Here is a 25,536-nt window from a genome sequence, read left to right as displayed (position 1 = left end):
GGTGGAGAACATGCATCAGCTGCAAAGAAAGGGCACAGCAGTCACACTCATTGTGAGTCTGTCTGAGATTTTCTGAAGCCTCTGAAGTGAAAAAGCAACTCCAAGTCTCTGGCATCAGGGACAAGTGAATACAGTCCTATCAGTGTGAGGCTATGCTAGTGGGAGAGCAGCTTACAGTGCTAGAAGGAGGTGAGTATGCAGCTCAGAAATGGAAACCTCTCTAATTAAATTCAAGTCTTTATTCACATTTTAACAGCTTCAGTGTAGTGGCTGTAGGCCAATAGCTATATTGTAATAACCAGAACATTCTAAGAGGCTGTTTTGTCTATAGTGCTGATTGAGTATCTTTATGAAAATGTGTTAGAAATACTACTTAAAACTGGGGCTATTTCTACTGTGTATATTGGATTGAAATGACTCCTTGAATCTCTCTCCAATATTTGTTGTGCATAAACAATTATTTGGGATGTAACCTTTCATCCAGACATTGCTTGGCAGCAACTAGGAAATTGTTGACACGCTGGCTCCATCCCCAGGCTGCAGACCTGGGAAATTGTAAGTAAACAATTTCAGATTGTGAGGAGCTGCAGACAGCTCTGCTGAAAACTGCTTGTGCAAGAACTTTGCACCCCATGTCAGTTCCAATAGATTAGAGTAACAAAACTACTGTTTACAGCATTTTATCTGTTTCATGTTGATGGAACTTCATTGGGAAAGAATTCCTCAAAGCAAGTAGTTGTGTCAAAGAGTGCTGGTGATGCCCAGGTAGACAAAGTAACTTCTTTCACTGACAGGACCTCAGGATCTGTTAGGATCAAAAGGAAAAAGTAATCAGAGGATGTCCTTATGCAGGGGCAGAAAAGGAGAGCTGCATGGAAATAATGTGCTTGGAGCCTTGGTATGCTGATAAACAGCATTGCGCAGGACAGTAGGATAGAACAGGGCTTTCTTGAAGAAATACTGGTTTATTTTATTCATTAGGCCCTAACAGGCTGGTTTGACAGTTTGAGACTTGTTCGGTTGTTATTTGTGCTGTCTTTATGAATACTTGATCTGTTTTCCTTGAGGAAATTATTTACTGGCTTTTAAGACAGTAATGTAGTGTAACACATGGAGGAGGGAATGGACGGGCACACGCGGTATTTTAACTGAACTTCAGAAACTGATAACGATGGAGAGCAGAGTTGAAGTCCCCAGTCGATTAAGCTCGAGTCATGGAGCGGTGGGATGATCACAGCAGGATTCCGCAGCAAACTGCTTAGAACCATTACCTAGAAAGGAAAGAGATAATGTTCATTTGAACCCTTCTCAGCGTGTTTCCCATCAGAGGTGCAGCCCCTCGGTAACTCCGTGCCCGTCGTTCTCGGGCCCGCTCCGCCGGCGGCGCCTCACGCGTGCCCGGGCGGCCGAGCGGCCTCTGCGGCGGGGCAGGGTCGGCTGCCCTCCGCCTCCGCCCCCGCCGTGTCACTCAGCCCCGTCCCGGCCCACATCCCCCGGGCAGGGCGGAGGCGGCACCGTGTCCGCACAGACACCTCGTTTCCCCGGCCGCCCCGCCCTGTGCCGGCGGAGAGACCGGCCCGCGCTTCCGCAGCCCCGGCCGTGAGGCCCCGCTCCCGCCCGTCGGCCGCCATCAGCTGCGCCGCGTGCCGGCGCTGACGAGGTTGGAAGGCCGGGCGGGCGGGAGGAAGGGAGGATGAGGCGCGGGGCGCCGGCAGCGCTGTGGGGCGGGAGGCGGCGGGAGGAGCCCGCGGGGCCGCTGGCGGGGGCTCTGCCCGCCGGGCCGGCGCGGCCCCGGGCTGTCCCGGTCCCCATCTCCCTGTCCCGGTGCCGTTCGGGAGGGGAAGTCAGAGCCGCCCGTTCCTCCGCAGGCCGCCGGGACGATGACTTTCCAGTGGACGGCAGTGGCTGCTTTTCTGTACGGCGAAATCGGAGTAATTCTCGTGCTCTGCCTGCCGTTCATTTCTCCGCTGAGGTAGGAGGACTTAGGTCTGCTGAGCAGTACAACTCTTCTTACCAGTTTGTTTTTTTTACGCCTCTGTTTTCATAAAAACGGAGCTTTACTGCATCGTAAACTAGTTAGTTGTGAAGAAAGCCGAAGGAATGTTGTTTGGGACAGGAGCTGCAAGAATCGCAAGCCTCTTTAGGTTTTGTGCGCAGTGCTGATTCATGCAGGAGCAGCGGTGTCCAGAGGAGCCCCCGCTGTGCTGCGGCAGGTGGGATGGCTTCTCCCAGAGCTGTGGAGCAGGAGCACAGAGGAAGGCATCTGGCTAAGAAATGAGAGCAGAGTGCGGGTTTTTCAGCAGTCGTTTGTCAGATTTGTGAGGTGCAACGTTATGTTTTGGTGTACAGTAGGCATTGTGGGTGCTGAACAGATAAGACGTCAGCTGTTCAAGCGGCAAACTGTGTGTAACGGCTGCAAGGAATTTGTGATAACTTGTTTAAAAAAAGCCTGGAGTTTGAAGCAGAAGGTTCAGGACTATTGGAATCAAGGCCTCTGTAAAAGTCTATAAAAACTCATACAGAGATTAAGAAAATAGTACTACTTCTGGAACACAACACAAACATTAAGAAAATAATAAATTCTTGTAAAATAAATGCACGCAGTAAGGGAGAGAAACAAAATTAATATATTACCCTTACTATGCAGAGGTCTGACTTACAGCATTATCTTGTTTCATGTAAGTAGCTCTTCAGATTTTGTAATATTATTTCCCTCCAAGAGAAGCAGACTTTTGATATCTTTTCAGAATATCAGGAAGTCTTAAAAGAAGAACCGAACCTACAGAAAACCCACAATTCCCCAAAACAACAAGCAGAATGAAACTTGAAAGCTTTTTTTTTTTTTTTTTTAATGTGCTGTCTCAGCAGTGCTCTGTGAAAAGTGTTGAGTGTTCATTTCCTGCATCTTTAGGTATATTTAGAATGATGTAGCTTTTACTCGTCCTCTTAAGGAACGAGAATTGTTGTGGAAAGTGTGGATTTAACTACTTAAACCTGTGGAGGAGTCTTGAAAATTGTACCAATGGTTAGGCGTGTTTCCTGGGCTTGAGAAACTGAAACTGTTCTAAAATCTAATTCAACTTCTGGTCTTTTACAAGTTGGCTTGCAAAGAGTTGAGCATTTCAACACACGCTATTGAGTTGCATTTCTTATTGTTTTCTAAGCAAAAGTGCAACTATGTAAGAGGAGAAAAGTATTATGGGAGTCATAATGATCAGGTTATTAATGGCTTATGTGAGGAAACTAGTTGCAAGAATTTTTGCAGGCTGATGTCACAAGCAGAATACTTTGAGAGTATTGAAATATGTTTCACTTATGATGCAAACAGAGTCTGGTGTTTGTGACTGAAAACCAAATTTGTAATGTGCAGCTTTACCAAAATTTATTCAGGCATTAAACACAGTGCTTTTAATTATATGGAAAGAATAGATTTGTGTGCTTGCTTTGAAGCATTCAGCTACTCCTCTGAAGACTGGTTTCCTAAAGAGTGAAATCACTTTATCCCTTATGTGGTATATGCAATTAACTTTTTAACAAAGCTTGCAGGAATCTCATGGGGTTAAAAATCAGGTGTAGCTGCTGTGACAGTAGCAGAGGGCAGCAGCCCTGCCTGACACATCTTGGTGGCCTGGGAGCTGGTTCTGTCAGCACTAAGGCACGCATGGTTACTGACAGGTGGGAAACTGCTGGTCTTGGAAGTTTTGATTTACTCAGTTGTCAGTCTTCAAATGGATCTGTCATCTCTCTTGTGTGTGCACATTTTTTAATTTTTTTTTTTCAAATTTGCTAACAACTTTATAAGTTTCTGGGGAACAAGTAAATTGACAATATAAAAATGCAAATACACAGAGACAGATCTGTTCTACTAGGTGTAGTACATCTAAAATGGTGGGTAGTATAATAGTTTGGAAGTTTTATATTTATATGACTTTTGTCACCGAAAGGAAGAGGAGTTTTAGTAAATGTTAGTGTCAATACTTGTTGAGGAAAAATAAAACATAGGAAGATTTTTCCAGTAAAGAGATCCATATTTTTAGCCTTATCATTTTATAACTTGGCTAGTTTAGTTGGCTTAGTATAGTTTATCTAAGGTCATACTTCAAAGAATCACTTCTTAAGTGGAGGTCAGTATGGAGCTTAAAATTTGCATATTTAAATAGTTAGTGAATTGGCTTCATTTAGTTGTAGCTTGAAGTAAGCTTTTTGTTTTGCATAGACTGTGGTGTCTGCTGTAGAGAGTTCAGATTGTACTAGAAGACTTAAATGAGGCTTTTGTATTCACAATGCTAAAACATTTTCTTTCTGGTGGAGAACTGGGAAGAACTATAGAAGATGACTATGCTGCAGTCTTATTTAAATTAAATTTGTAATAGGTTGGAAACTGCTGTTAGAGGGCAAATTTTAAGTCCCCGAGAAGTATAAATAGTCTTAACAAAGGTAGGAAATTTTACCTCATATAATCAGATGGTGAGTGGTATGTTTATGTTACACCCCTGTGGCACGACTAGGTATTATTTCATTTGTGCAGTAGCACAGATTCTAACCTGCAGTAAAAGAAAGGTCAGTAGATGCTCTCCTATCACTCGTTTCAATTCATTTGAGCACATTGGATGTTCTTTCTTTGTGCTGCAGGTGTGACTTGTGCCATAGCCCTACATGCAGCAATATCAAATAGGCAACTAATTGTTTAAAAAAAATGTCTATGCCAGCATTGGCCTCACCAGAAGTTGCTTCTTTAGCCACCAAATTCATGCTTGGAAAGGAGGCTTTAACCCTTAACAAAACAGGAACACAAGACTTGTCTTTTTTGTTGTCACTACAAGTTAGAATGTAATAACATTCCTTGTACTTCAGAATTATTAGAGATATTAGTGGATAAAAATAATAAAATGGGTTTCACAGTCTTTACCCTATCCCTTGTTATAGTCAGCACTGAATACAGCATAATGCTAGCTAAAGTATAGGCTAAAATAAAACACATTTGCAGAGTACCTGCTATCATTCAAAAAATTTGCAAGTTGAACCAACTGTTTTTGCCTGTATTAACAAAAAAAAAAAAAAAGAGAAGTTGGATTACTGGAGAAGTTAACATATAAATGATATTGCAATTAAAGCAGCTATTCAGAGACCTTATGCAAGTCTCTTATCAATAACAAGGCTCTCTTCTGTGGGGTTATAATGCTCTTCTTTTAGTGCTTAATTATTTTTGAATAACACAATTCTATCTTACAGATGGCAGAAGATTTTTACGTTTCCTCTGTGGAGCAAAGTGGCAGTATTTTGGAACAAGATGTTCCTTACAATAATAGTTCTGTTGATCATCTTGTTTCTTGGTAAGTGTTAGATAATTTCTTAACAAATGGGTAAAAGAAACCTGGTACATTGAGTTTATATCACTAAACTAATGGAAAGGCTTCAAGCCTAGTGTGAGTCAGCTAATTTATTGAAAAGTTATACAATGGAATGAAGGAGGAGAGGGCTAATACTACATCCAGTTTAGGAATCCAAATGCAATTGTCATATACTGAGTGGATGAGAAGGAAAATTGGAGCTTAGTCTAGGCTGCTGCTTCATTTTCCTTTCTCACACAGGTAAATGAACTTGTTTAACACCAGAATTTGGCTGAGCTGCACATCATGCAGCAGATGGCACTCTTCCTTGCTGTTGAAATAGAAGACCAGAATATATCAAAGCACTGGGCTGTTTGAATACTTTTGCTCCGCACAAATACAAAACAGCTGCTGGCTACATTTGTTCTGGGTAGATCCTACAGTCTGTGAAGTAAGAGTGAAGCTTTAATGGTTACCATATGCCTGACTGATTTCATTTAATGTCTCTCCTGACTGTTGTGTGGTAGGCATCTCCTGTATTTCAGTGATGAAGGCAGTTCTGTGTTTCAGGGAGATAAGTATTTCCAGTGCCTTAGAATATACATGCTACTTAATTCCAGGCTACTTGAAATAGGAAGAAAAAATTATGTTTTTTGTGGGAAATAGGAAAGGTATAAAACTCAGAAAGCTGTGTGAAAGCAAATCTTGGGATGGAGAAGTGCAAGAATGCTCCAGCAGGCCCGTCCTGTTGTTTGTGTACATGGCTAAAGATTGAGAATTAATGTATTTAATTTACTCTGTTGAACTGCTGTTGAAAACTTCAGTCAGAGTTACCTTTTGAGTTAGTCATGGTCATTGATTTTGTGGAAAGATAAAATTGGGCTAAAGGGAGGTAATGATGAGATACCTGCCCATAGCATGAAGTGATAGGTTACTGCAGGCCTAGACTCTTCCTATAGCATGGGAACAGGTATTTGTTTGCTCCTGGTCTTCAGTGCATTGTTTGAAGCTTTGCTTGAGAGTTTTTTTTTAACCATCTAAATAACTTAGACATATGAGACAGTCATAAGTGGTGGTATTCACACGTGCTTTTCTTTGGAGTTCATTTTGCCTGCTTAGACAAATGCAGCAGCATTTTAAAAACATCTGGCTAAAATATTCTGCAAGAACATGTCATGAAATATATATATTTACTGATGTGCAGGAAGAGATTTAAGGTGCTGTACTGGTTGTCGGAGTGGCTTATATTTAAAGATTGAAATACGAACTCTTAACTGAGTTCAGTTTGGGGTTTATGTGGATGTAAGTCCTAATTAATTATTTTGTCCTTTGAAAGGTGTTTGCAGTGCACTGGCCCTTTTGCAGAACTATCAGGAGTATGTAATGGATGAAAGGAAACTGAAAGATGTATGAAAAGGCAGATGAAAGAAAGCTGAGTTGTAGCTTTCCCCCTCCATTCTTTTTATGATCTTGTTACAGTTAGTAGTTACTACTGTTAGTACTTCCCTGTTACTGCAATCTTCCTATTTTGATGGATGTTAAAGAAATAATTTTTCCATCTGTGATTGAAGCTTGACCCTTCTGTCATTGCTAAAACACATGCATACCTTAAAAAAACTGTGTGAAGCAAATACTTGAGCAAATACTACTTTTTGCTTGTCTTTCTCTTTTCTCACTGTTTGTCCACTGGGGAATTTTAACTCAGTTGTCAGCAGTGACATTTTGACACCATAGGGTCTTTGGTAACATCTGGAGAGTGAATTGCTTTGCCCTCATCCCTGGTGGCTGCTACAAGTGTTTGAAAGACCTGTTCAGGCATGCTTTGGGCAATGGTTTGTCATATTTCTGGGAATGTGCTGGAATACTTCATGATTTATCAAGACCAATCTTTAAAATATATGGATAACATAACTGATGTCACTATTTGTCCTATTACTGTTTGCTGAGCAAAAAGTAGTCAAAGTATGTATTTCTAGAACTAAAGTCTCGTTTAGCATGCATGCACACCCACATATGTGAATAAGAACAGACTGTTTTTGTTTGCAGATGCTGTTAGAGAAGTCAGGAAATACTCATCTGTTCATGTGAATGAAAAGGCTACAAATGTCAACAGCAGTGCCTTTGATCATATTCAGATGAAACTCTTTCGGTCACAAAGAAACCTGTATCTCTCAGGTTTTTCCTTATTTCTTTGGCTGTAAGTATAACGTTTTTCTAATGTTTACATAGTATGTTTATTACAGGAATTATTGCACAAAGTAATTGTAAAACAAAGATCAGAAGGACAGTTTCAGGAGATTAAAGAATTAATCGTGACCAGGTTGGCTACAAGGCAAGTAAGATCAGGGAAAATAATACCTTACAATTGTTGGAAGATTGGAAGGATATGTGAGCAACACATGGAAATAAACATTTTGAATGCTGGAGAAAACAAGTATTTTGCAGAAGTTTCTTGGGGAATACTCACTCATTTCCTTCCTTAAACTTGCACCCTTTGTTTTGCACATGGAAAACTGGAATAAAAACCCCTCAAAAACACGTACTGTTCAATAATTTTATTATCTGGCAAGCTGATGTCATTGCACCCTGCTGTGTTTAGAAGCAAAGCTTGAACCTGACCTGAGCCACTTCAGCTCAAGCTTGAACTTAAGAATTGTAGGATAATATTCCAGCTTTCAAGGAGAATTTCAGTTGTATTTCAGATCAAACACTTTGTGACAAGTTGCCTGCAATGGTGTTGTGATCTTAAGTCTGGTAGTATCTCTTTCAGGATGTTTAAGTACAGCTACTAAAATAGGGTAAAGGAAATTGTGAATCAGTAGCCCCAGCAACCTGCAGATCTTATCAGGTGGGCCAGGAGGCATGAAGTCACTGGACACAGACAATATGAACAAACAGAAACAGACATGTTGGTCTGATGATTTCCTACTTGTACATTTTTGTGGTGGCTGGACAAGGAGTGTCCTTCACTGGGCTGCTTGACATTGCCTCAATGCTCACAAGGAACACAGAGCAAGTAAATCACAGACTTTGTCCCCTTAGAGTGATATGTGGCCCTTCTTGCACACCATTGAGCATAAAGAAGTGTCAAGGAAAAATAAATGTGAAACTTGAGCAGAAAAGCTTTGGAAAAAAACAATGTGGCTGTAGCTTTGCTCAGTAGTGATGGGAATGTATCAAGTTATTTGTATTCCTACTGAAAGGTTAAGAAAATATGCACAAATGTGTTTTTAATCTCTGCTCCAAGAGGGTAGCTGGATTGTGTCCTACACAAGAATTGGAAGCTGGTGTCTCAGGATCCTATTTACATTCAACTTTCAAGGAAGAAAACTTGTCAGGTGACCCCATTAGATTATGTTGTATAAAAGCTCTGCTCTTGAAGTTTTTCTGAGCTGCTGACCTTTCACCAACGTTTAGGAGAAATAAATACTCCTCCAGTAGTCACTAGAAAAAAAAGAAATTTTCTTAGTAGAGCTGTTTTGCTTATCCATGAAACAGACATTATGTCTGTCAGAGAGGCGACAGGAAAGTGTTCCTTGGGTTGCCTTATACTGTACTACTGTACCATCACCCAACCAACTTGAGACCCTGTCTAGTGTGAAAGGGTAATTAGTTCATTCTTTGTGTCAGTTTTGGCTCATTTTAGCCCATTAGCCAATAGGAGAATTCCACAAGGTGCTATATGGAGATTCATTAAGTGGAGGAGTCTGGGATTTTGTCACTTCTGTCAAGACAACAGCAGTTGTGGGATTTGGTGATTGCAGAGTATTGGGTACAGGTGAGGAAAATTACCTGATAGTGAGGATATTGGGGCCAGCTGAGCCCCTCATCTGCCAACTGCAGAAAAAAGGAGGGCCATAGACCCTGGAGACTGTCCTCTGGATAGGACAGAGACACCCGTCTGCTGGTCTGACCTTGTCCTCTGAGGTGCCATATCAGTGCTGACATCCATGTGTGTTCTGATTTAGCTGTGTTGATAGTACTTTGAAGAGTATTATGCTCATACTGCTAATTTTATTCTTGCAAGGCTGTTTATGAAGTTGTGTGATTGTTTTTGTGTTTTTCTTCACTGTACTCACTTTGTTGTTTGGCTCTTGCATTTGGAGATCAATCCTGTTAAAAATACTGGGTCATAGAACAATAATTAAACAGCCTTTAAACAGTCAGGTCTCTGACCCTTTAATGGCTGTGGGTATTTAGAAGGAGGGTGGTTCTGTATCTAGTAAAAAACAGAATGTTAATGGGTGAAAATATTTTTAGTCTCTCTTACTATTTGTCATCAATGAGCCTGAATGTTTCCCTTAAGGTGCTCAAACAGCCCTCTTCTGGTTTTAGTTTTACATCTGCTGCTAAGAGAGAAAAGGGCTTGTTTTGGTTTGTTGGATGTTTTGTTTGATTTTTGTTGTTTTGGTTTTCACTTGTGGTTTGGGTTTTTTTTATTATTTGTGCTGTAAATTACAGTTCTGTTCATTATTTTTCTTCACCAGTGTATTGAGACGTACTGTTACCCTTCTTACTCAGTTGGCAAAAGAGATGACATCTCATGCAGCTCTGGAAACACAAGTCAATGATGCTACTGAAGCAGCCAAAATATACATGGCCGAGAATGAAAGGCTGCAGGAGGTATCTTTGAGCTTCTTCAGTAACTTCCTTATACAGCCAGTAGTTAGGACAACATATTCTGGGGATGGTTTGCTGTGGAATGCTTTATCATTTTATTCCTTCTGGTTGAAAATATTTTTACAAATTTTTACAATATGTAATTCAGAATACTGAAAGCAAATTACAGTAGCATCTTATTAACAAGGGAAACTGAAGAAAACCACATAAATAAAGTTTTGTCTTTCCAGTACAAATTTCATCCAGTAGTAATAGATTCTTAATATATCTCTCTGAATTTAGTCGTAACAAAGTAGAGCGAGACACTAATTTTATTCCTTTTATTGCAAACAGTTGCCTGTTTAGATTGAGGCTGTAGCAGGATGAAAAAGCCTACTATATAACCATTTTCATTCTGACTGTTTCTTCTTAATAGGATTTTCTCAAGTCCTGAATGCATTTTCTAACTTGTAAAATTAATCTTTTGTATTTAATGTATTTTGTATTCTTCTGTCTTTTGATTCAATCTCAGAATATTTCCCTTTCTTAGTAGGACACGGTTGTAGTATTAATGAGAATACTAACAAAAATTTCTTTTAAAAAAAAAAAAACCACCAACAGACTGAAGAGATGTTATTTTTATGCAAAGAATGATTAGGGTGTGGTTCAATACTTAACTATTCAGGAAGGAAAGGCATCAAAGATAATCAAGATAACTGTATGAAATTTTTTCTTGTAACTTTTAGTTTAACTTCTGTTTGAAGAGTCTGGACCCCAAGCTGAGTTCAGACATCTAGACATAGGAAGAAGGCTTTTAGAGTCCAGCAAATTGTCAAAACTAAATTCCCTGTGGATGTGTACAGGTTTCTTTCCAGTTTGTCTAAAGCAGTGTCTATGGTTACTGGCACTGTCATTTTTTTGTAATAAACCTTCCTAGGAGGACTCTGGACAAAAAATACTAGAAGGGATACAAAAAATCCAGTTGTTTGAGAGCTGTTGTAAAACAAGGATCACTAGACTGTGTTAAGTGTTTCCTGTTTCCCAAGTATAAAATTATTCCAAAATTTTGGGATTTGGTATTTTGTCAAAGTGATCCAAATTCTTCCCTCAGCCATGGCATTTGTCTCTTTACTGCCTACGGGTATGGTTTTTTTTTCTTCTCTGTCTTGTTGGGGTTTTGCCAAAAGTCCTGTTTTTTGTTCTGCTTTCACATTCTCTTAGCAACACATTCTCCTAGCTGCTTGTAAGTGATAGCCAGAAATTGGAAACTGTAGTCCTATCTGGTTTTATTTGTGTGTTTAATTGCATGGTTTGCAAAAACACAGGTAGCCACAAGTACAGGCAGCAGGCTGTGGCTGGATCTCCATTGTGAAAGACCTGGGAAGTGTTCAGGATCAGAGTATTTTAACTTTATAGACATCCTATGGTTTAGGCTTCTCTGTGGCTTGGCCCCCACATTTGTGTTTGTTTACAAGTGTGCTTCATTCCACCATTGGAGAGAAGTGAGAGCAATTGTATGTGAGGCACTGGCTGCAAGTATAAATACTGTGGGTTTACTCTGGTGTACAAGGTCTGCACTGTCACCTGTTCAGAGGTTCCATGGAGCACAGGACTTAAGATAAAAGTTTACTGAAATAGTTATTTGCATACTCATAGAAAGAGGTGAGCACAAAGCTAAGACGACAATTGGCTATGGTTTTGTTACCAGCAGTTAAATGTCATCTCTGCTCTTTGATTAAATAGCTTCTGGAAATTTTTTTTCAGCTTTTTGCCTTAGATTGTTTACCAGTCTTTATAAACAGTCCTTTTTCTTCTTCCTAAAATACTCTTTCCCCTTTTCTCCTGATTGTGCCTGGTAAGCTCTGATATTGTTAGTTCACCTAACAGCTGTTTGTCTCAGTTGTTTTACTTTTCTTTTTCCGGTTAAGCATTTACTACTTTTTTTGCTATTACAGAGATTATTTGTGGTTATACAGTTTTATGAGAAAAGGATCTTGTTGTGGGATCTATTCTTACACTTTAAGAGGGTGCATAAGTATAGTAGTGCCAACATTTTTGGAGTACAGGGAATATACTGTTCTTGTGTGAAGTGTTTACAGGACTCTTCCTGGATCCTTTCCTGGTTTTCGTCTTGAATTTCACTGGAAATAGAATCTGGATATGGAACTATTCTGAAGATTAAAGTAGCTGCAAACCTACAAGGAGAGAATTAGAACCAGTTGCATGTAAACATGGCAGTGTTCTGTCACTGAGAGTCCCAGTGTGTATCTTCTGAAAAATCCATTTTGTAACCTAAATTAAAGTTGCATACTTGATGCAGACATGAAAAGTACTCTTACACAGGAGATAACACCATTCTAATTACAAGTATACCATTACCTAAAGCACTGAGCTTGTTTATTTCCTCTTTTTTAATTTGGGAGGATTTTTTTCTATCATAACTATTTGCATGTATCAGGTTGACATTTGATAAAACCTAAGACTTTGCAAGATCAAGCCTGACATTCTCCAGATATTTTGCATTACTATCAGACTAATGAAAATAAAATTAATTGTAGCAACTGTGGTTTTTAATAGGCCTTGAGTGGAAAAGGAAATGGTAAAAAGAAAGAGTCAACAGATGCAACTGAGGAAAAGTTGAAGGAGGAAGTTGAACATTTGAAGGCAGAGCTGCAGAAGACATCAAATGGTGAGTATTAATTAGTTTCGACTTCTTTGCAGATGAGAAAAAGATTATTTCAACACTGAATGTCAAAAAATATTCTAGGTATAGCATGAACTAATTTCATCTGTTTCCAGAACACTTAGCATGGAGTTTCTTTACATTTGACTAGGAACTGCCAAAACATGCCATTGCCATTCCAATATTTTAGTAAATGTGTTCATTATGAAAAACATAAGGTTTAATTGGAACACCTTAGTGAAGTTGTGATTATTAACAAGTTGTACTGATACATTTAGATGGTGTTGACTTGTCTTCATCAATGACATTACCAGGATATGGAATCACTTGCAGGTTGCTTGTAGGCATCAGTTTGATCTTCTGTGTCATACATAACAGCCACTCTCCCTGTATAAAATGGGGAAGTATTGTGATTGAGGTTTTTTACTACCATAGGGTTTCTATCAGACAGCAGAAAAGTCCTTGACTAGTATCTAAATTTATCTGTATTCTGCAGCTGAGTTGTTAAGATGTTAGCTTTTTTAGTATTTTTTTTGTTTACAAGGAAACATACCTTGCAATTTGTAACATAATACTTTTTTAGCAGCTTCCGTGTTTAAGGTTTAGGTTGTCAAAACTGCTTTACAGGCAGCCCAAATTGAGATAGAAGCAGATTTTACCTGTTTGGTTCTGTCTTACTGGATCTCTCAGGTATGTGATGCCTGTGAACACCTCATCTGAAATCAGTGTTTTTAAGATAACACTGCCTGCAATCTTGTAAACATTAATCAGATGTTCAGCCTGTAACAAAAATACAAATTTTCTTGGTACAAGATAGTGGGGTTATGTTTTGATGATAACATGCTTTCATATTGCCTGGCACTGCTACAATGCTGTAAGAATAAAATTTTCAGAAATATTTAGTGAATCCTTTTTCACTGTCCACGGGGAAGTTAAAGAAAAAATGTAAACCAGCTGTTTTCAGCTGGGCTTGAAGCAACAAGAATCTTTAAATAGAGAGTCTCATTAATTCACATTCTCAGGCATGTTTGATGGTGGGTTTTCCCTCTCCTGCTGTTTTCTTGAAGGAAGGGGGGAAAAGTGCCTTTGAAGTGACAGGATCAATGGAAAATGTAAATGCTTATGTTTTATTTTAACTAACTGGTGGTATATAACACTAATATAATATAAGCTTTTCAGTCAGGAATGCTAGAGAAAACTAAGGAATAAATAGATTTACCTCATGCTGCTTGAGCTTCATTCTCCCTGTGGGATGTCATCCATCCATGAGGTGTATAAATTAAGGCATGTTTGGGTCTTTTGTTAGGGCAAAAGTGGGAGAGAGGGTCTTTCTAAGGAGTGAATAGGAAAATATTTACAGCCCTTCTTCTGATGCCACCCCCCTCGCTGCCAAAAACCCCATGGGTGGTATGGGAATTACCATGGGCAGCTAGGTGGTATTATGTGTGTCTTATGTTTTTGTAAGTTTTGTTACATGTTATTTCCAGCAAATTGATAGCCAGAAAGCTTAAAGTATTTGATAAGAACAACCACATCTGTAGATGCAGCTTTCTATAGAGTGTTAGAGAACACAAATGAAATTAACTGTTTTGGTTTGAAATTCCTGCATCTGAGTAGGTGAATGTTGACTGTCATGTTCACTAAGTGTGAGCAATGAAAGTGAAAGCTGAGATTGGAAAGTTTGTTTTGCCTCTTCTAAGCAATTTGGTTCATGCTACTGAGCTTAGATTACTAAAGTAACTTTTTCTTTGTGTCTGTAAAGTCCAATCTGTGAAATTGCAGGGGGAGAGTGAAGAGTATAAAGGGCATCACCTAATAATGAAACAAGACAAAACTAGTATAAAAATGAAAACTGGTTTTTATTTTTGAGGTTTTCTTAATTTTTGTTTTTCAGCTGTAGTATTAGTAAGACTCGTGAATTTGGATTTTTGTGTTGGTTGGTTTGGGGCTTGTGTTTGGGCATTTTTTTGCTGCTTGAAAGGAAAAGCTTGTTTTCTATTTTCAAAAGCAGTTTCAAATATCCATTGCTCTGGTCTGGGACACTTCCTAAGCTGCTGCATGGTAATATGTTATTTTAGAATAGGCCATGAGTTGAAAGGTGGGTTATGTCAGTATAGTGGCAGCCAGGAGGAGCCCTAAATGTACACCTGCTTCACATTTAAAGATAACAGTTTAGTATCAGATTAGTGCTGTGACTTCAAAGGTCATGCAAATTTCCTGTAAAGTTTTGAATCGGTATTTACAGCTGGCAGAGGAAATACTGTATGCCTCCTCTTTCTGAAATTCTGACTAAAATTATAGTGTAGACAGGTTATTGCAGACTTTCAGGAGACCAATCTTTAGTTCTTCAGCTTTCTACCTTTTACAGAAAACACAGACTATTTTTTTTGTTCCTTGCTTCACAGTGAAATCCTAAGTTAAGAAGACTTTTTTCTTGTGGTCTGAACAGGTGGGGAGGAAAAATAAAAATACAAGACTGAGCAGTGAAATTAGTAAAATCTGAGGAAAGGTTGGGAATTAATTGACTTTTCTATTACACTTAATGCCTTTTTTTGTTTTATTTTGGAAATGAAGCAAAGGTGGCCAGTTTCTCAGTACTCCATTGCAGACCCAGAGATTGTTGTCAGGGCTTTATAGACACCCAGCAGTGGGGCAAGCACTTTGAGTGCCTGAATCCATTTTTAGCATACCTAGACATGTAATAACATGACTAGTTAGAAACCTTCTGCGATGTTTTTTTTTTTTTTATATATATGCTTATATATTACATAAATGTCTCATCATATCTAGAGATAAATGTACATAGTTGTAGCAATACCAGTACAAATGTGAGAATGTTTCTCCTGCTACACATTAGACATATTTCTAACAAAATATTGACTCAGATAACTAAAGGTTCTCAATATGGCTACTGGCCTAGGACCAATAGGAATTTTCTAGGGAAAGAAGACATGCCATGATATTGTTTCATTTTGATGGTTTGGAAAACTATTCAAAAAACCACAACAAAACAAATTGCCTGCAACTGGGCATGAGATTAGACCTGAGAGAAGCTTCATAAGCCTTTTGTCCTTACAATGGTCCTTGTGTTGGGGCAGGAACAGGGCTTCATGAAATATATAGTGGCTCATCAAAGTCATTAAGGTGATTTTTGAACTTCAACTTTTTCTGAAAATACTCTGTTTATATATTGTTGTCCTAGGCATATAGTGGGGCAGGAGGAAATTCTAATGGAACTTCCATGCATCCTTTAAAGAGGTTTGTTTTGTGTACAGACTGACAGGAGTGTTCTTTGTTTCATGGTTGCATAGTGCCGTAAGAGACGGGAAGAGAGCAACAATTCATATGGAGGGCTGGTTTTGAAGTAACTTCTAACTGTTGGCTATTGTAGAAAGTATGCATGTACAGATACACAGTTCTCACTTAAATGTGAAGATTACTACATGTTCAAAATGTGTTAAAAAACAGAGACATTGGGGATAGATTCCATAAAACTGCTGCAAGGGACAGTTCAGTTTGGTTTTGGTGTTGCTGTGTAGGCTAGTGCCATGTATGAAAACTACACTGAGCTTCACTGATGTTTTCACTCCAGTTTTTAAAAACAAGCAAGTTTAAAGAATTAGCCACAGTCTTGTTATTATCCAATGGCAGAGGGAAGTTGAGAAACAAGGTCTGTCTTACAAACCTTACTTGGTACAAAACTGTGAGATGATAACCAAGGGTGGGAGCCATGCAGTGTCACATGCAGCAAGACTTGATACTCACATTTGTGGACTGGAAGAGATGGCTGCATACAACAAGCATGGGTTTATTATACAAGGCTGTTTATGCCATCCTATGATGCTGTAACATCCCTTTTGTAACAAAATTTTGTTTGAGGTTACAAAAGGTACTTGAAGCAAATTTGTAAATTTTTGGCCCTCTCATTTTGGCCCCTTCTCATTTTAAATTCTGACCATTATATCTTAAGAAGAGAATTCAGAATTAGTATGGAGTTACTTGACTGGAGTTGTGTTCCCAGCCTTACAGTGTATTTGTTGGCAAATCTCTTGTGCCGTCAGTGCCTAAATTCTTAAATGTGAATAGCTCTTTTTTTTAACTTGAAAACTCTTTTAAGAGAGGGCTCTTTTTAATTCTTCAGCTAGTCCAAATCATTTGGGTTGTAGGGATGTATTGTGAGCAATGCTAATGTAAGTTCCAGATGGTTTCCTTAGTAGCAAGCACTGTAAGTCAAGTGATTTAGTCAGACCAGGACTAGTAGTTGTGCAAGGAAATGCTCAAAGAATTATTAATTGTTTTTGTTGCTGTTTGGTTTTGGTTTTAATGTTAGGTTCTCTTTTGTTGTTGAAATGAGAAGATCATAGAAATGCTACAGCTACTGGGCTATAGTAATGTAGCTCCTCAGAGCATTTTTATTCCTTACACTTAGAATTCATAGCAATCTGAAGTAAGTTCTGCCTCCTGGAATAGGATTCAGCGAATGAGGTGAAAGAACATGTTGTCTACTTTTCCCAGATCTTACATGTTACATTAGTTTATGGACTTCCAGTCACACATAAGTTTAAAAGGATAAAGTTTCCCCAAATGTCTTCCACTGAAACACTGCCTTAGGAATAAGTTGTTGATTTTTCTTGGAAGGAGGAGGAGAGAAAAGGATAGCCTACCTCTGGTAATACTGAGGCTGGATTCTGTGTTTGGAACTTACTGATTATTCCTCTCAATGGGTCATTAATGCAGAAGCAGCATCCTCACCTCCTGCTTGCTCATGCATTGACTTGGTGGGAGGTGTCAGCTGTGGGGGCTTGCTTGCTGCCAGTCCAGCTGTTGTGCTCCTGTGAGGCAGAGTAACAGGCCAGATGGAAGCCAGAAATAATAACTGAGTGTATTGTGCACACAAAGGATCTCCTGTTTCCTGCTGGATCTGTGTTCTGTGATAGGATCCATATGACAGTGTACTTGATGAACTCTGCTGCTCTGCAGAGGAGCTGGGCACTGCTGTGTGGACACTGCTGCTTCACAAGGCATCCAGGGAAACGCTGCACTGAGGAATTCACCTTGTCAAAGACATGATGCTCCTCTTAATTGTGTGGCCCCAACAGGAATGAGTCTAAATTTGGTGGTTTGTTGATGTTTTGGGATTTTTGTCCATAGCCAACACAGGTGGAAAGGACAATCTGTTCTTTGCTTTTCTTCTTCTAGGGTTAAGTGAGGTATTTTTGCAATACATCTGTTTTGGTCAAAACATTAAAACAATGCAGTGTCTTGTTTTCTTTCTTGACTTGTAGATACTTCTGGATATTTTGTTCATGTTTTAAAGATAAAGTAGTTTTTAGTTGCAACTGAAGTACTGTGCTGCTACTTATAAATAACTAAATATTAGTGGTTTAATAATGTTGAATTACAACTTCTTCAGAAGTGAGATGTTATTGTTTATTATGCTATGTACAAGAATGTTCAAACAAGCAATATTTATCTTTCTAATTAGCAGATTCTTGGAGAAATGAAGTAGCATATGTATTTTTTTTGTCTACAACTTAAAATTCAGAAGTTTATCAAATTGTCGCAAGTTTATTTTATTGATATCCAAATTTTACTGTTGAATATTGTAAACAGTACTGAGATCAGAGAGAGAGTAAATGCAGTGGGGTTTTACTTCTCACATGTGTGGAAATGAAAGTTACTCCAAATACCAAGACCTTCAGAGAGTCTTTATTGATACTGTGAAGAATGACTTAAACAACAAAGGAAAACTGTGTAAGAATATGGAAATGAAAAAAGGATTCAAAAGAGAAATTATGAGTTTTTAATCATGTTGGAATCAACAGACAGAAGTGTTACTGACTCCAGTGAATCAGTATTTCAGGATAGGTAAAAGTCCTATTACAGGAAAACCACTTGCAGAGTTCTGAAATGGGAATTATTTTTCATCTATACATTCAAATGAATTATATAAAAATAACAGAGATTCTGCGTGAGGGAGTTCTTCTTGCATGTAAGAGAGTGGTCAAATCTCATTTCCTGATCTTTCAGGAACTAGCACCCAAAGAGAAATCTGGTTTATACCAGACTGCTTGTAACTCAACACTTAGCAAAAACCACATCTAGCTCCTCATCTTTTCAGAACACACTTTTAGATGTGCTGCAATTCTAGAGTGCAATGGAGGTCTCTGGAAAAGAAGAATTTCTCTCTGAGTTCATAATCAAAGGATAGATTCACACTTTTGGAACAAGGAGATTTTCAAATATTCTTATTTTACTTGTACCATTAGATTTGCTTGTTTGGGTTTTTAAGTGGCCTTGTGAGACAGCCTTACTAGGTCATTAACAACATTTCTTTGTTTTCACATGAAAAGATCAAGATCTAGACTATGCCTGTGGTGCTGCATCAGAGAAATCTAATGATCCCTGAGACACCTATAGCAGAGGAATATGAAAATGTCTAAATGACCTTACACAACAGCTTAGGACTAATGGCTTTATGACACTTTGTGCTGTTTTATCCTGCATTGTAAAATAGCCCCTATGGAGTCTTAGGCTGTTTGGTACTGCAGCATAAATGTGCTTTCAGTTTGTGTTGAGATGGAATAGAGTAATAATTACTTTTTTCTCATGTTAAAAACTTGTTCAGAGTTGTTTATCCATCCACCACCATTTCTGCCTTTTCATCCATAAACTGGTGCTGCTAATCAGTGAAGTCATGCATGGTAAAATTCAGAACAGGGTGAAAATATGAGATCTGTCCTCCTGTAATGATGTATTATCTCCCTCCTTACCATGTTTTGTAAATGATCCCAGTTACTGTGAGATTATCTTGTCCAGTGTTTGAGTTGCCTCCTCTTTTTAAGAGGTCTGACAGTTTTGGTTTTGGAGTTGCACAGTTTTGTTTTTCTAGAACTGTCTTCTGCAATGTGACAGAGCAGTGTAGTTATCATTAACAAGTCACCTGTTTCAGTTTATAGGTCTCATCCCTGCCTTTCTTAACAGGCCCTTCCTATTCCTCATGCTGATATTTCTGAACATTGACCATTCTTTTTCCACTCCCTATCCTCAATTTCTCTTCCTTTGTCCATCTGTGATGCTGTGTTTTAAGTTCTAAGCTATTTCAGAGGAAGCTATTTCACTGTTGACTGCAGTGGAGCCCTAATGGACATCTAGGGCTCTGAGGTACTGCAAGAATACAAGTAATAACTAATACACTATTTCTGGTATTTTACAGCTTTCCATAAGGCAAAAACTGAAGTGGCTGCAGTTAAAAAGCAGTCTGAAGGCCTTAAAAGAGAATATGATCATCTGATGAAAGAATTTGAACAGCTTCAGGTAGGTGGCTCTGGACTGCTATACAACCACTGTTTCAAAATTGTACCAGCAAAATTCTGTTTGCTGGTATTTATTGTGCAAGAGAATTTACCAGCATCTTTAGGATAGCATAAAGTTACAGTTGGCAGCATTGCTTAGACTTCTTCAGTATAGTGGAATTTTATTCAAAGTTATTAGCCTCAGCTTTTTCAACCAAAGTGCAAGAAACAAAATGCGATCGTTATGTTTTACTGTTACTTGGAAAATAAGATTGAAATGGCTTTGCCTGTGAGGATCAAACTGAAATGCTGTAAGAAAATTATAGGGGTATGTGTATGTGGCAGGAGGAGTATATACATAATTTATAAAAGTAATTTTATTTTGTTTGCTCTTAAAACATGTTTTTGCAATTCTGGATTATATATGTTGCAATACTGTTGATACACAAGGATAAAAAACTGAACAAACAGTCTAGGCTAAAAGGCTACTGTAAAATTCAAACTGAAGTACAAATAATTTTTAAAAAAACAAACCATATTAAGCAAAAGTTCAATTAGCTGTTTGATTCAATTTCATATGTGCGTGGTTTTAATACCCATAAGATATGCAGTAAGTATTTCTGGTAGAATTGAGAGTCTCTGCCTGTCTGACAGACATTCATATGCTCCATACCTAACATCTGTCTTGAGCAAAATTCAGTAAAAATGAAAGTTAGCCTATTTACAAGTAGTGGTCTTGGGTAAAAACAAACTATGATTAAAATTATGGTCATCTGCTTTTCAAAAAGAGTTACACAGAATTCACAGAATCACTAGGTTGGAAGAGACCTTCAAGATCACGGAGTCCAGCCCATGCCCTAACACCTCACCTAAACCATGGCACTGAGTATCCACCACCTTCCTGGGCAGACCATTCCAGTACTTTATCACTCATTCTGTGAAAAACTTTTTCCTAATTTTTCCTTGATACAGCTTGAGACTGTGTCCTCTCATTCTGTCAGTGCTGCCTGGAGAAAGAGACCAACCCCACCTGACTACAACCACTTTTCAGGGAGCTGTAGAGAGTGATAAGGTCACCCCTGCCTCTCCTTTTCTCCAGGCTGAACACCCCCAGCTCCCTCAGCTGTTCCTCACAGGGTTTGTGTTCCAAGCCCCTCACCAGCCTTGTTCCCTGCTCTGGATGCACTCAAGCATCTCAAGGTCCTTCCTAAACTGAGGGGACAGAACTGGACACAGCACTCAAGGTTTGGCCTCACCAGTGCTGAGTAGAGGGGAAGAATGAGCTCCCTGCTCCTGCTGGCCACACTGTTCCTGACCCAGGCCAGGGGCACATGGGCACACTGCTGGCTCATGTTCAGTCACTGTCACCCAGCACCCCCAGGTCCCTTTCTGCCTGGGCAATGTCCAGCCACACATCCCCAGCCTGTAACACTGCAGGGGGCTATTGTGGCCAAAATGCAGGACTTGGCACTTGGACTTATTAAACTTCATCCCACTGGACTCTGTCCATCCATCCAACTGTTACAGGTCTCTCTGCAGAGCTCTCCTCCCTTCCAACAGATCAACACATGCTCCCAGCTTAGTGTCATCTGCAAATTTACTAATGAAAGACACTCAACACCCTCATCCATGTCATCAATAAAAGATTGAACAAGCCCCAGCACAGACCTCTGAGGAACACCACTGATGACTGATCCCCAGCTGGATGCAGCACCACTCTTTGGGCCTGGCCATCCAGTCAGTTCTTAATCCAGCAAAGAGTTCCTGTCCAAGCTGTGGGAGACAGAGTCAAAGGCCTTGCTGAAATCCAGGTGCACAACATCCACAGCCTTTCCTGCATCCACCAGCTGGGTCACTTGGTCATAAAAGGAGATCAGGTTTGTCAAACATGACCACCCCTCCTAAACCCACACTGGCTGGGTCTAATACCCTGGCCATCCTCTAAGTGCTGTGTGATGGCACTCAGTGTAAACTGTTCCATTACCTTACCAGGTACTGAGGTTAGGCTGGCAGCTCTATAATTACTGGGATCTTCCTTCCCACCCTTTTTGTGAATGGGTGTCACAGTGGCCAGCTTCCAGTTATCTGTAACTTCACCAGTGACCCAGGACTGCTGGGAAATGATGAAGAGTGGCTTTGCAAGCTCATATGTCAGCTCCCTCACCACTCTAGGATGGATCCTATCTGGTCCCATAGATTGATGAACATCCAGGCTCCTCAGCAGTTCTCCGACTGCCTCCTCCTGGATAACAGGGGGGCCATTCTGCTCCCTGACACCACCTACCAACCCAGGAGAAAGGCTGTCCTGAGGACAAGCTGTCTTCCCACTAAAGACTGTGGCAAAGAAGGTGTTAAGTACTTCTGCTTTCTCCTCATCCAATAAAGAAAGGCTGGACTTACCCTTCCTTTTACCATTATTATATTTGTAAAAACATTTATTATTATCATCTTTTCCAGAAGTCACCGTTTTTAGTTCAAACGGAGCTGTGGCCTCCCTTATTTTTTTCCTATGTGCTCTAGCAGCGCCCTTAAATATTTCTTGAGAGAGCTGACCCTCCTTCCAAAGATGATACATCCTCTATATAGTCCTAACTTCCTCCAAAACCTTGCCCATCCAGGCTGGACGTTTGCCTTGTTAGCTCAACTTTTGGCACATAGGGCCAGTCTGCTCCTGTGCCCTCAAGATCTCTGTTTTGAAGCACTCCCACCTTTCCTGAACTTCTTTGTTTTTAAGGGTTTCTTCTCAAGGAGCTCTCTGAAAAGTCTCCTAAACAGGTCAAAGTCCACCCTCTGGAAGTGGGTTTAAAAGTCTTATTGATATTCCTCCTGATTTAACCAAATATTGAGAACCCTATAATTTCATGATTACTATGCCCCAAGCAACCACATCTCCCACCAGCCCAGCTCTATTTGTGAATAACTGATCTAACCTTGTCCTTCCCCTAGTGGGCTCACCTACCAGATGTGTCAAAAAGTTGTGCTTCATACACTCTAAAAATTTCCTGGACTGCCTTATTTTGGCTGTAATTGGTTCCCAGCAGATGTCTGGCAAGTTGAAGTCACCTACAAGAACAAGGCCTGGTGATCCTGAAACACTGTCTAGCTGCTTACAGAAGAAGTTATCTGCCTCTTCTTCCTGGTTGGGTGGACAGTAACAGACACCCAGTAGGATGTCAGCCTTGTTGGCCTTGCCTTTAATTCTTACCCATAGGCATTCAACTTCATTGTCATTACTTTCAATATCTATGGCATCAAAAGCCTCCCCTCCAACTCTTCTCCCTTTCTTGTCTCTTCTGAAGAGCATGTAGCCCTCCAGTGGGAGACATAGGAGTCCTCTGACTCTTGTTGGACCTCCCTCAAAGATGAAAGGGCTGAACTCCACTGGTCTATTTCCCTTTCACTTCCCCTGATACTCCTTAGTCTTTCAACTTCCTCCCTAAGCTCAGCCACCAGCGAAAGTAGATTGTTCACCACAGGCAGGCTTCCTCTGCAATGGCCCCTGAAACGATTACTAACAGAGTTTTTACTAACAGAAACCCCAAAACCAACCAGCCAACAGAAAGACTGCAAACTACACACAGCAAATCTTACTAGCAAGAAAACCTGCAACCCTGCCTGCACAAACTGCTGTGCTATGCTCCTGTTCATGGGCTCCTGTTTGTCCTGCTCCTGTTTGCCCATTCCTGTTCACAGGCTCCTGTTTGCCCCGCTCCTGTTTGCCCCCCTCCTGTTCACAGGCTCCTGTTTGCCACACTCCTGTTTGCCTGCTTCTGTTCACAGGCTCCTGTTTGCCACACTCCTGTTTGCCCATTCCTGTTCACAGGCTCCTGTTTGCCTGCTTCTGTTCACAGGCTCCTGTTTGCCACACTCCTGTTTGCCCATTTCTGTTCACGGGCTCCTGTTTGCCCCGCTCCTGTTCACAGGCTCCTGTTTGCCAGCTCCTGTTTGCCCCACTCCTGTTTGCCCCCTCCTGTTTGCCAGCTCCTGTTTGCCCCCTTCTGTTTGCCCCACTCCTGTTTGCCCTGCTCCAGGTCACTGCGCTCCCCAGAGGCCTCTTATAAGCAGCCACTCAGTGAGGAAGGAAGCCAAACCCAGTCCTGCCTGACTCACAAGTTGTTCGGTATTAATAAAAAAAAGGCAGTTATGACCTGGTTATAATCTTTTTTTCCTGTACTCTGTGAAACCATTTACTCATTCTTGGCCTCACCCTGTACTTCTGCAAAGATTGCTCAGCTGATCTCTGTGTTCAATTCAAGACCACCATGCATGGCCTGTCCTTGTTGTGCTTCCCTGTGTAATGAGCCATAGTAGTCCTGCTGCATTTCTAACAGACTTGTGGTCTAAAACACACATCCTTACCATCTTCTGTTTATTTCTGAGTGGAAAGAACAGAAGGTACTGAGCTCATAGTAGATGCAGCTCCCAAGGATAAATGAGTTGATAGCAGAAAATGTTTTCTGCTGAGTTTGCTGCACAGCTCACCTGTAACACCAAAGGGAGTAGAACTAGGCTGCACAGCCGAGGTGTTCTGTGTGGTAGTGTTGATGGGGCTACAGCTTAGAAGGGTGTATGGTGAACAAATCAGATGTGACTGCAAAGGGACAAAATGTGGCATCTGGAGTCAGTGGTTTCTTGTCTTGCCAAACTTAAATTATTTATCTGTCTCTTTTCAGCAAAGTTTAAATAAAGCAGAAGATAAGAAAGACCTATAAGTGCATCTAAGATGGATTGCATCTCTACAGTTGGTTGAATGAGAAAAGTCTTGTGCTATTGACGTTCCTGATGCATACCTGAAACAAAACTTGATTTTTCTGAAAAGCACATGTGTTGCAAGTCACTGTTCAGATTCCTCTGATATATCGGTTGCCAAATGTTCTGTGTTGCAAATAAAATGTTAAGTGTCTTACCAGATTTACCATGGAGTTTGTCACTGCTCTCGTGAGGAGAAACTCAGAAATCTTTCAACTCTACCTGGAGCAACCTGTTTTCCAAGGTTTTTCCTCCCATAATGGCAACAGATCACCATTGCTTGTAGCATTTAAGTGAGGTTGTATATCACACTAGGTCATAAAAACAATTACTTAAACCTCCTTTGCAGCACCTGTTTGGAAGGTTACAAATTTGGTTCCCATTGGGTTGAAGAAAGCTGAAAACTTTCTATCAGTGGAAAACTGAATGACAATCAGTCTAAGGAAAATAAAGAAGCATTGCATTTCTAAATCCACCTCACTAGCTTGTGACTTTCACTTTAGCCACATGGATTTGAGTGTGTATTTTAACAAACAATATTTTGCATGCCTCTGGTTTATTTTTCTTTAATATATTGGGATATTTCAGTTTTGGGTTGGCTGGTATTAGCAGTCTTTATTTTTACACTGTTTACATTGGTTTTCTCCTTATGTACCACCTAACTTCTTTTGCCTCGCTAAGTAAAAAATCTTTTAAAATGTAGATAGTTTGGTTTGTTTTGTTTAGTTTCATGGATACGATACCTCAGATAAATGTGCACTGTTTTGCATAAGACCTTTTTGGTATTCAGAAAGTTATTTTGAGTTTATTTGTTAGTTGGTTCCAGTTTATATTTGAAAGTTTGATATGTTTGTTATATTAAAGGGATTGTTCAAGTTCA

The 25,536-nt window shown here is 39.9% G+C and overlaps 1 protein-coding gene across 1 annotated transcript; it reads left to right on the top strand.

The window, feature by feature from the left end:
* Nucleotides 1-1,376: 1,376 nt before the first annotated feature.
* On the top strand, nucleotides 1,377-25,536 carry BCAP29 (B cell receptor associated protein 29). Its single transcript, XM_079304329.1, has 8 exons — nucleotides 1,377-1,660; nucleotides 1,869-1,972; nucleotides 5,233-5,333; nucleotides 7,377-7,527; nucleotides 9,818-9,953; nucleotides 12,507-12,618; nucleotides 19,829-19,929; nucleotides 24,581-25,536. The coding sequence occupies exons 2-8, from the start codon at nucleotides 1,881-1,883 to the stop codon at nucleotides 24,617-24,619; spliced, it is 732 nt and encodes a 243-aa protein (XP_079160455.1). The 5' UTR covers nucleotides 1,377-1,660; nucleotides 1,869-1,880; the 3' UTR covers nucleotides 24,620-25,536.

Source organism: Erithacus rubecula (genome assembly GCF_903797595.1).
Source record: "Erithacus rubecula genome assembly, chromosome: 4".
NCBI classification, from domain to species: domain Eukaryota; kingdom Metazoa; phylum Chordata; class Aves; order Passeriformes; family Muscicapidae; genus Erithacus; species Erithacus rubecula.
This window is presented reverse-complemented; position numbering and strand designations above follow the sequence as displayed.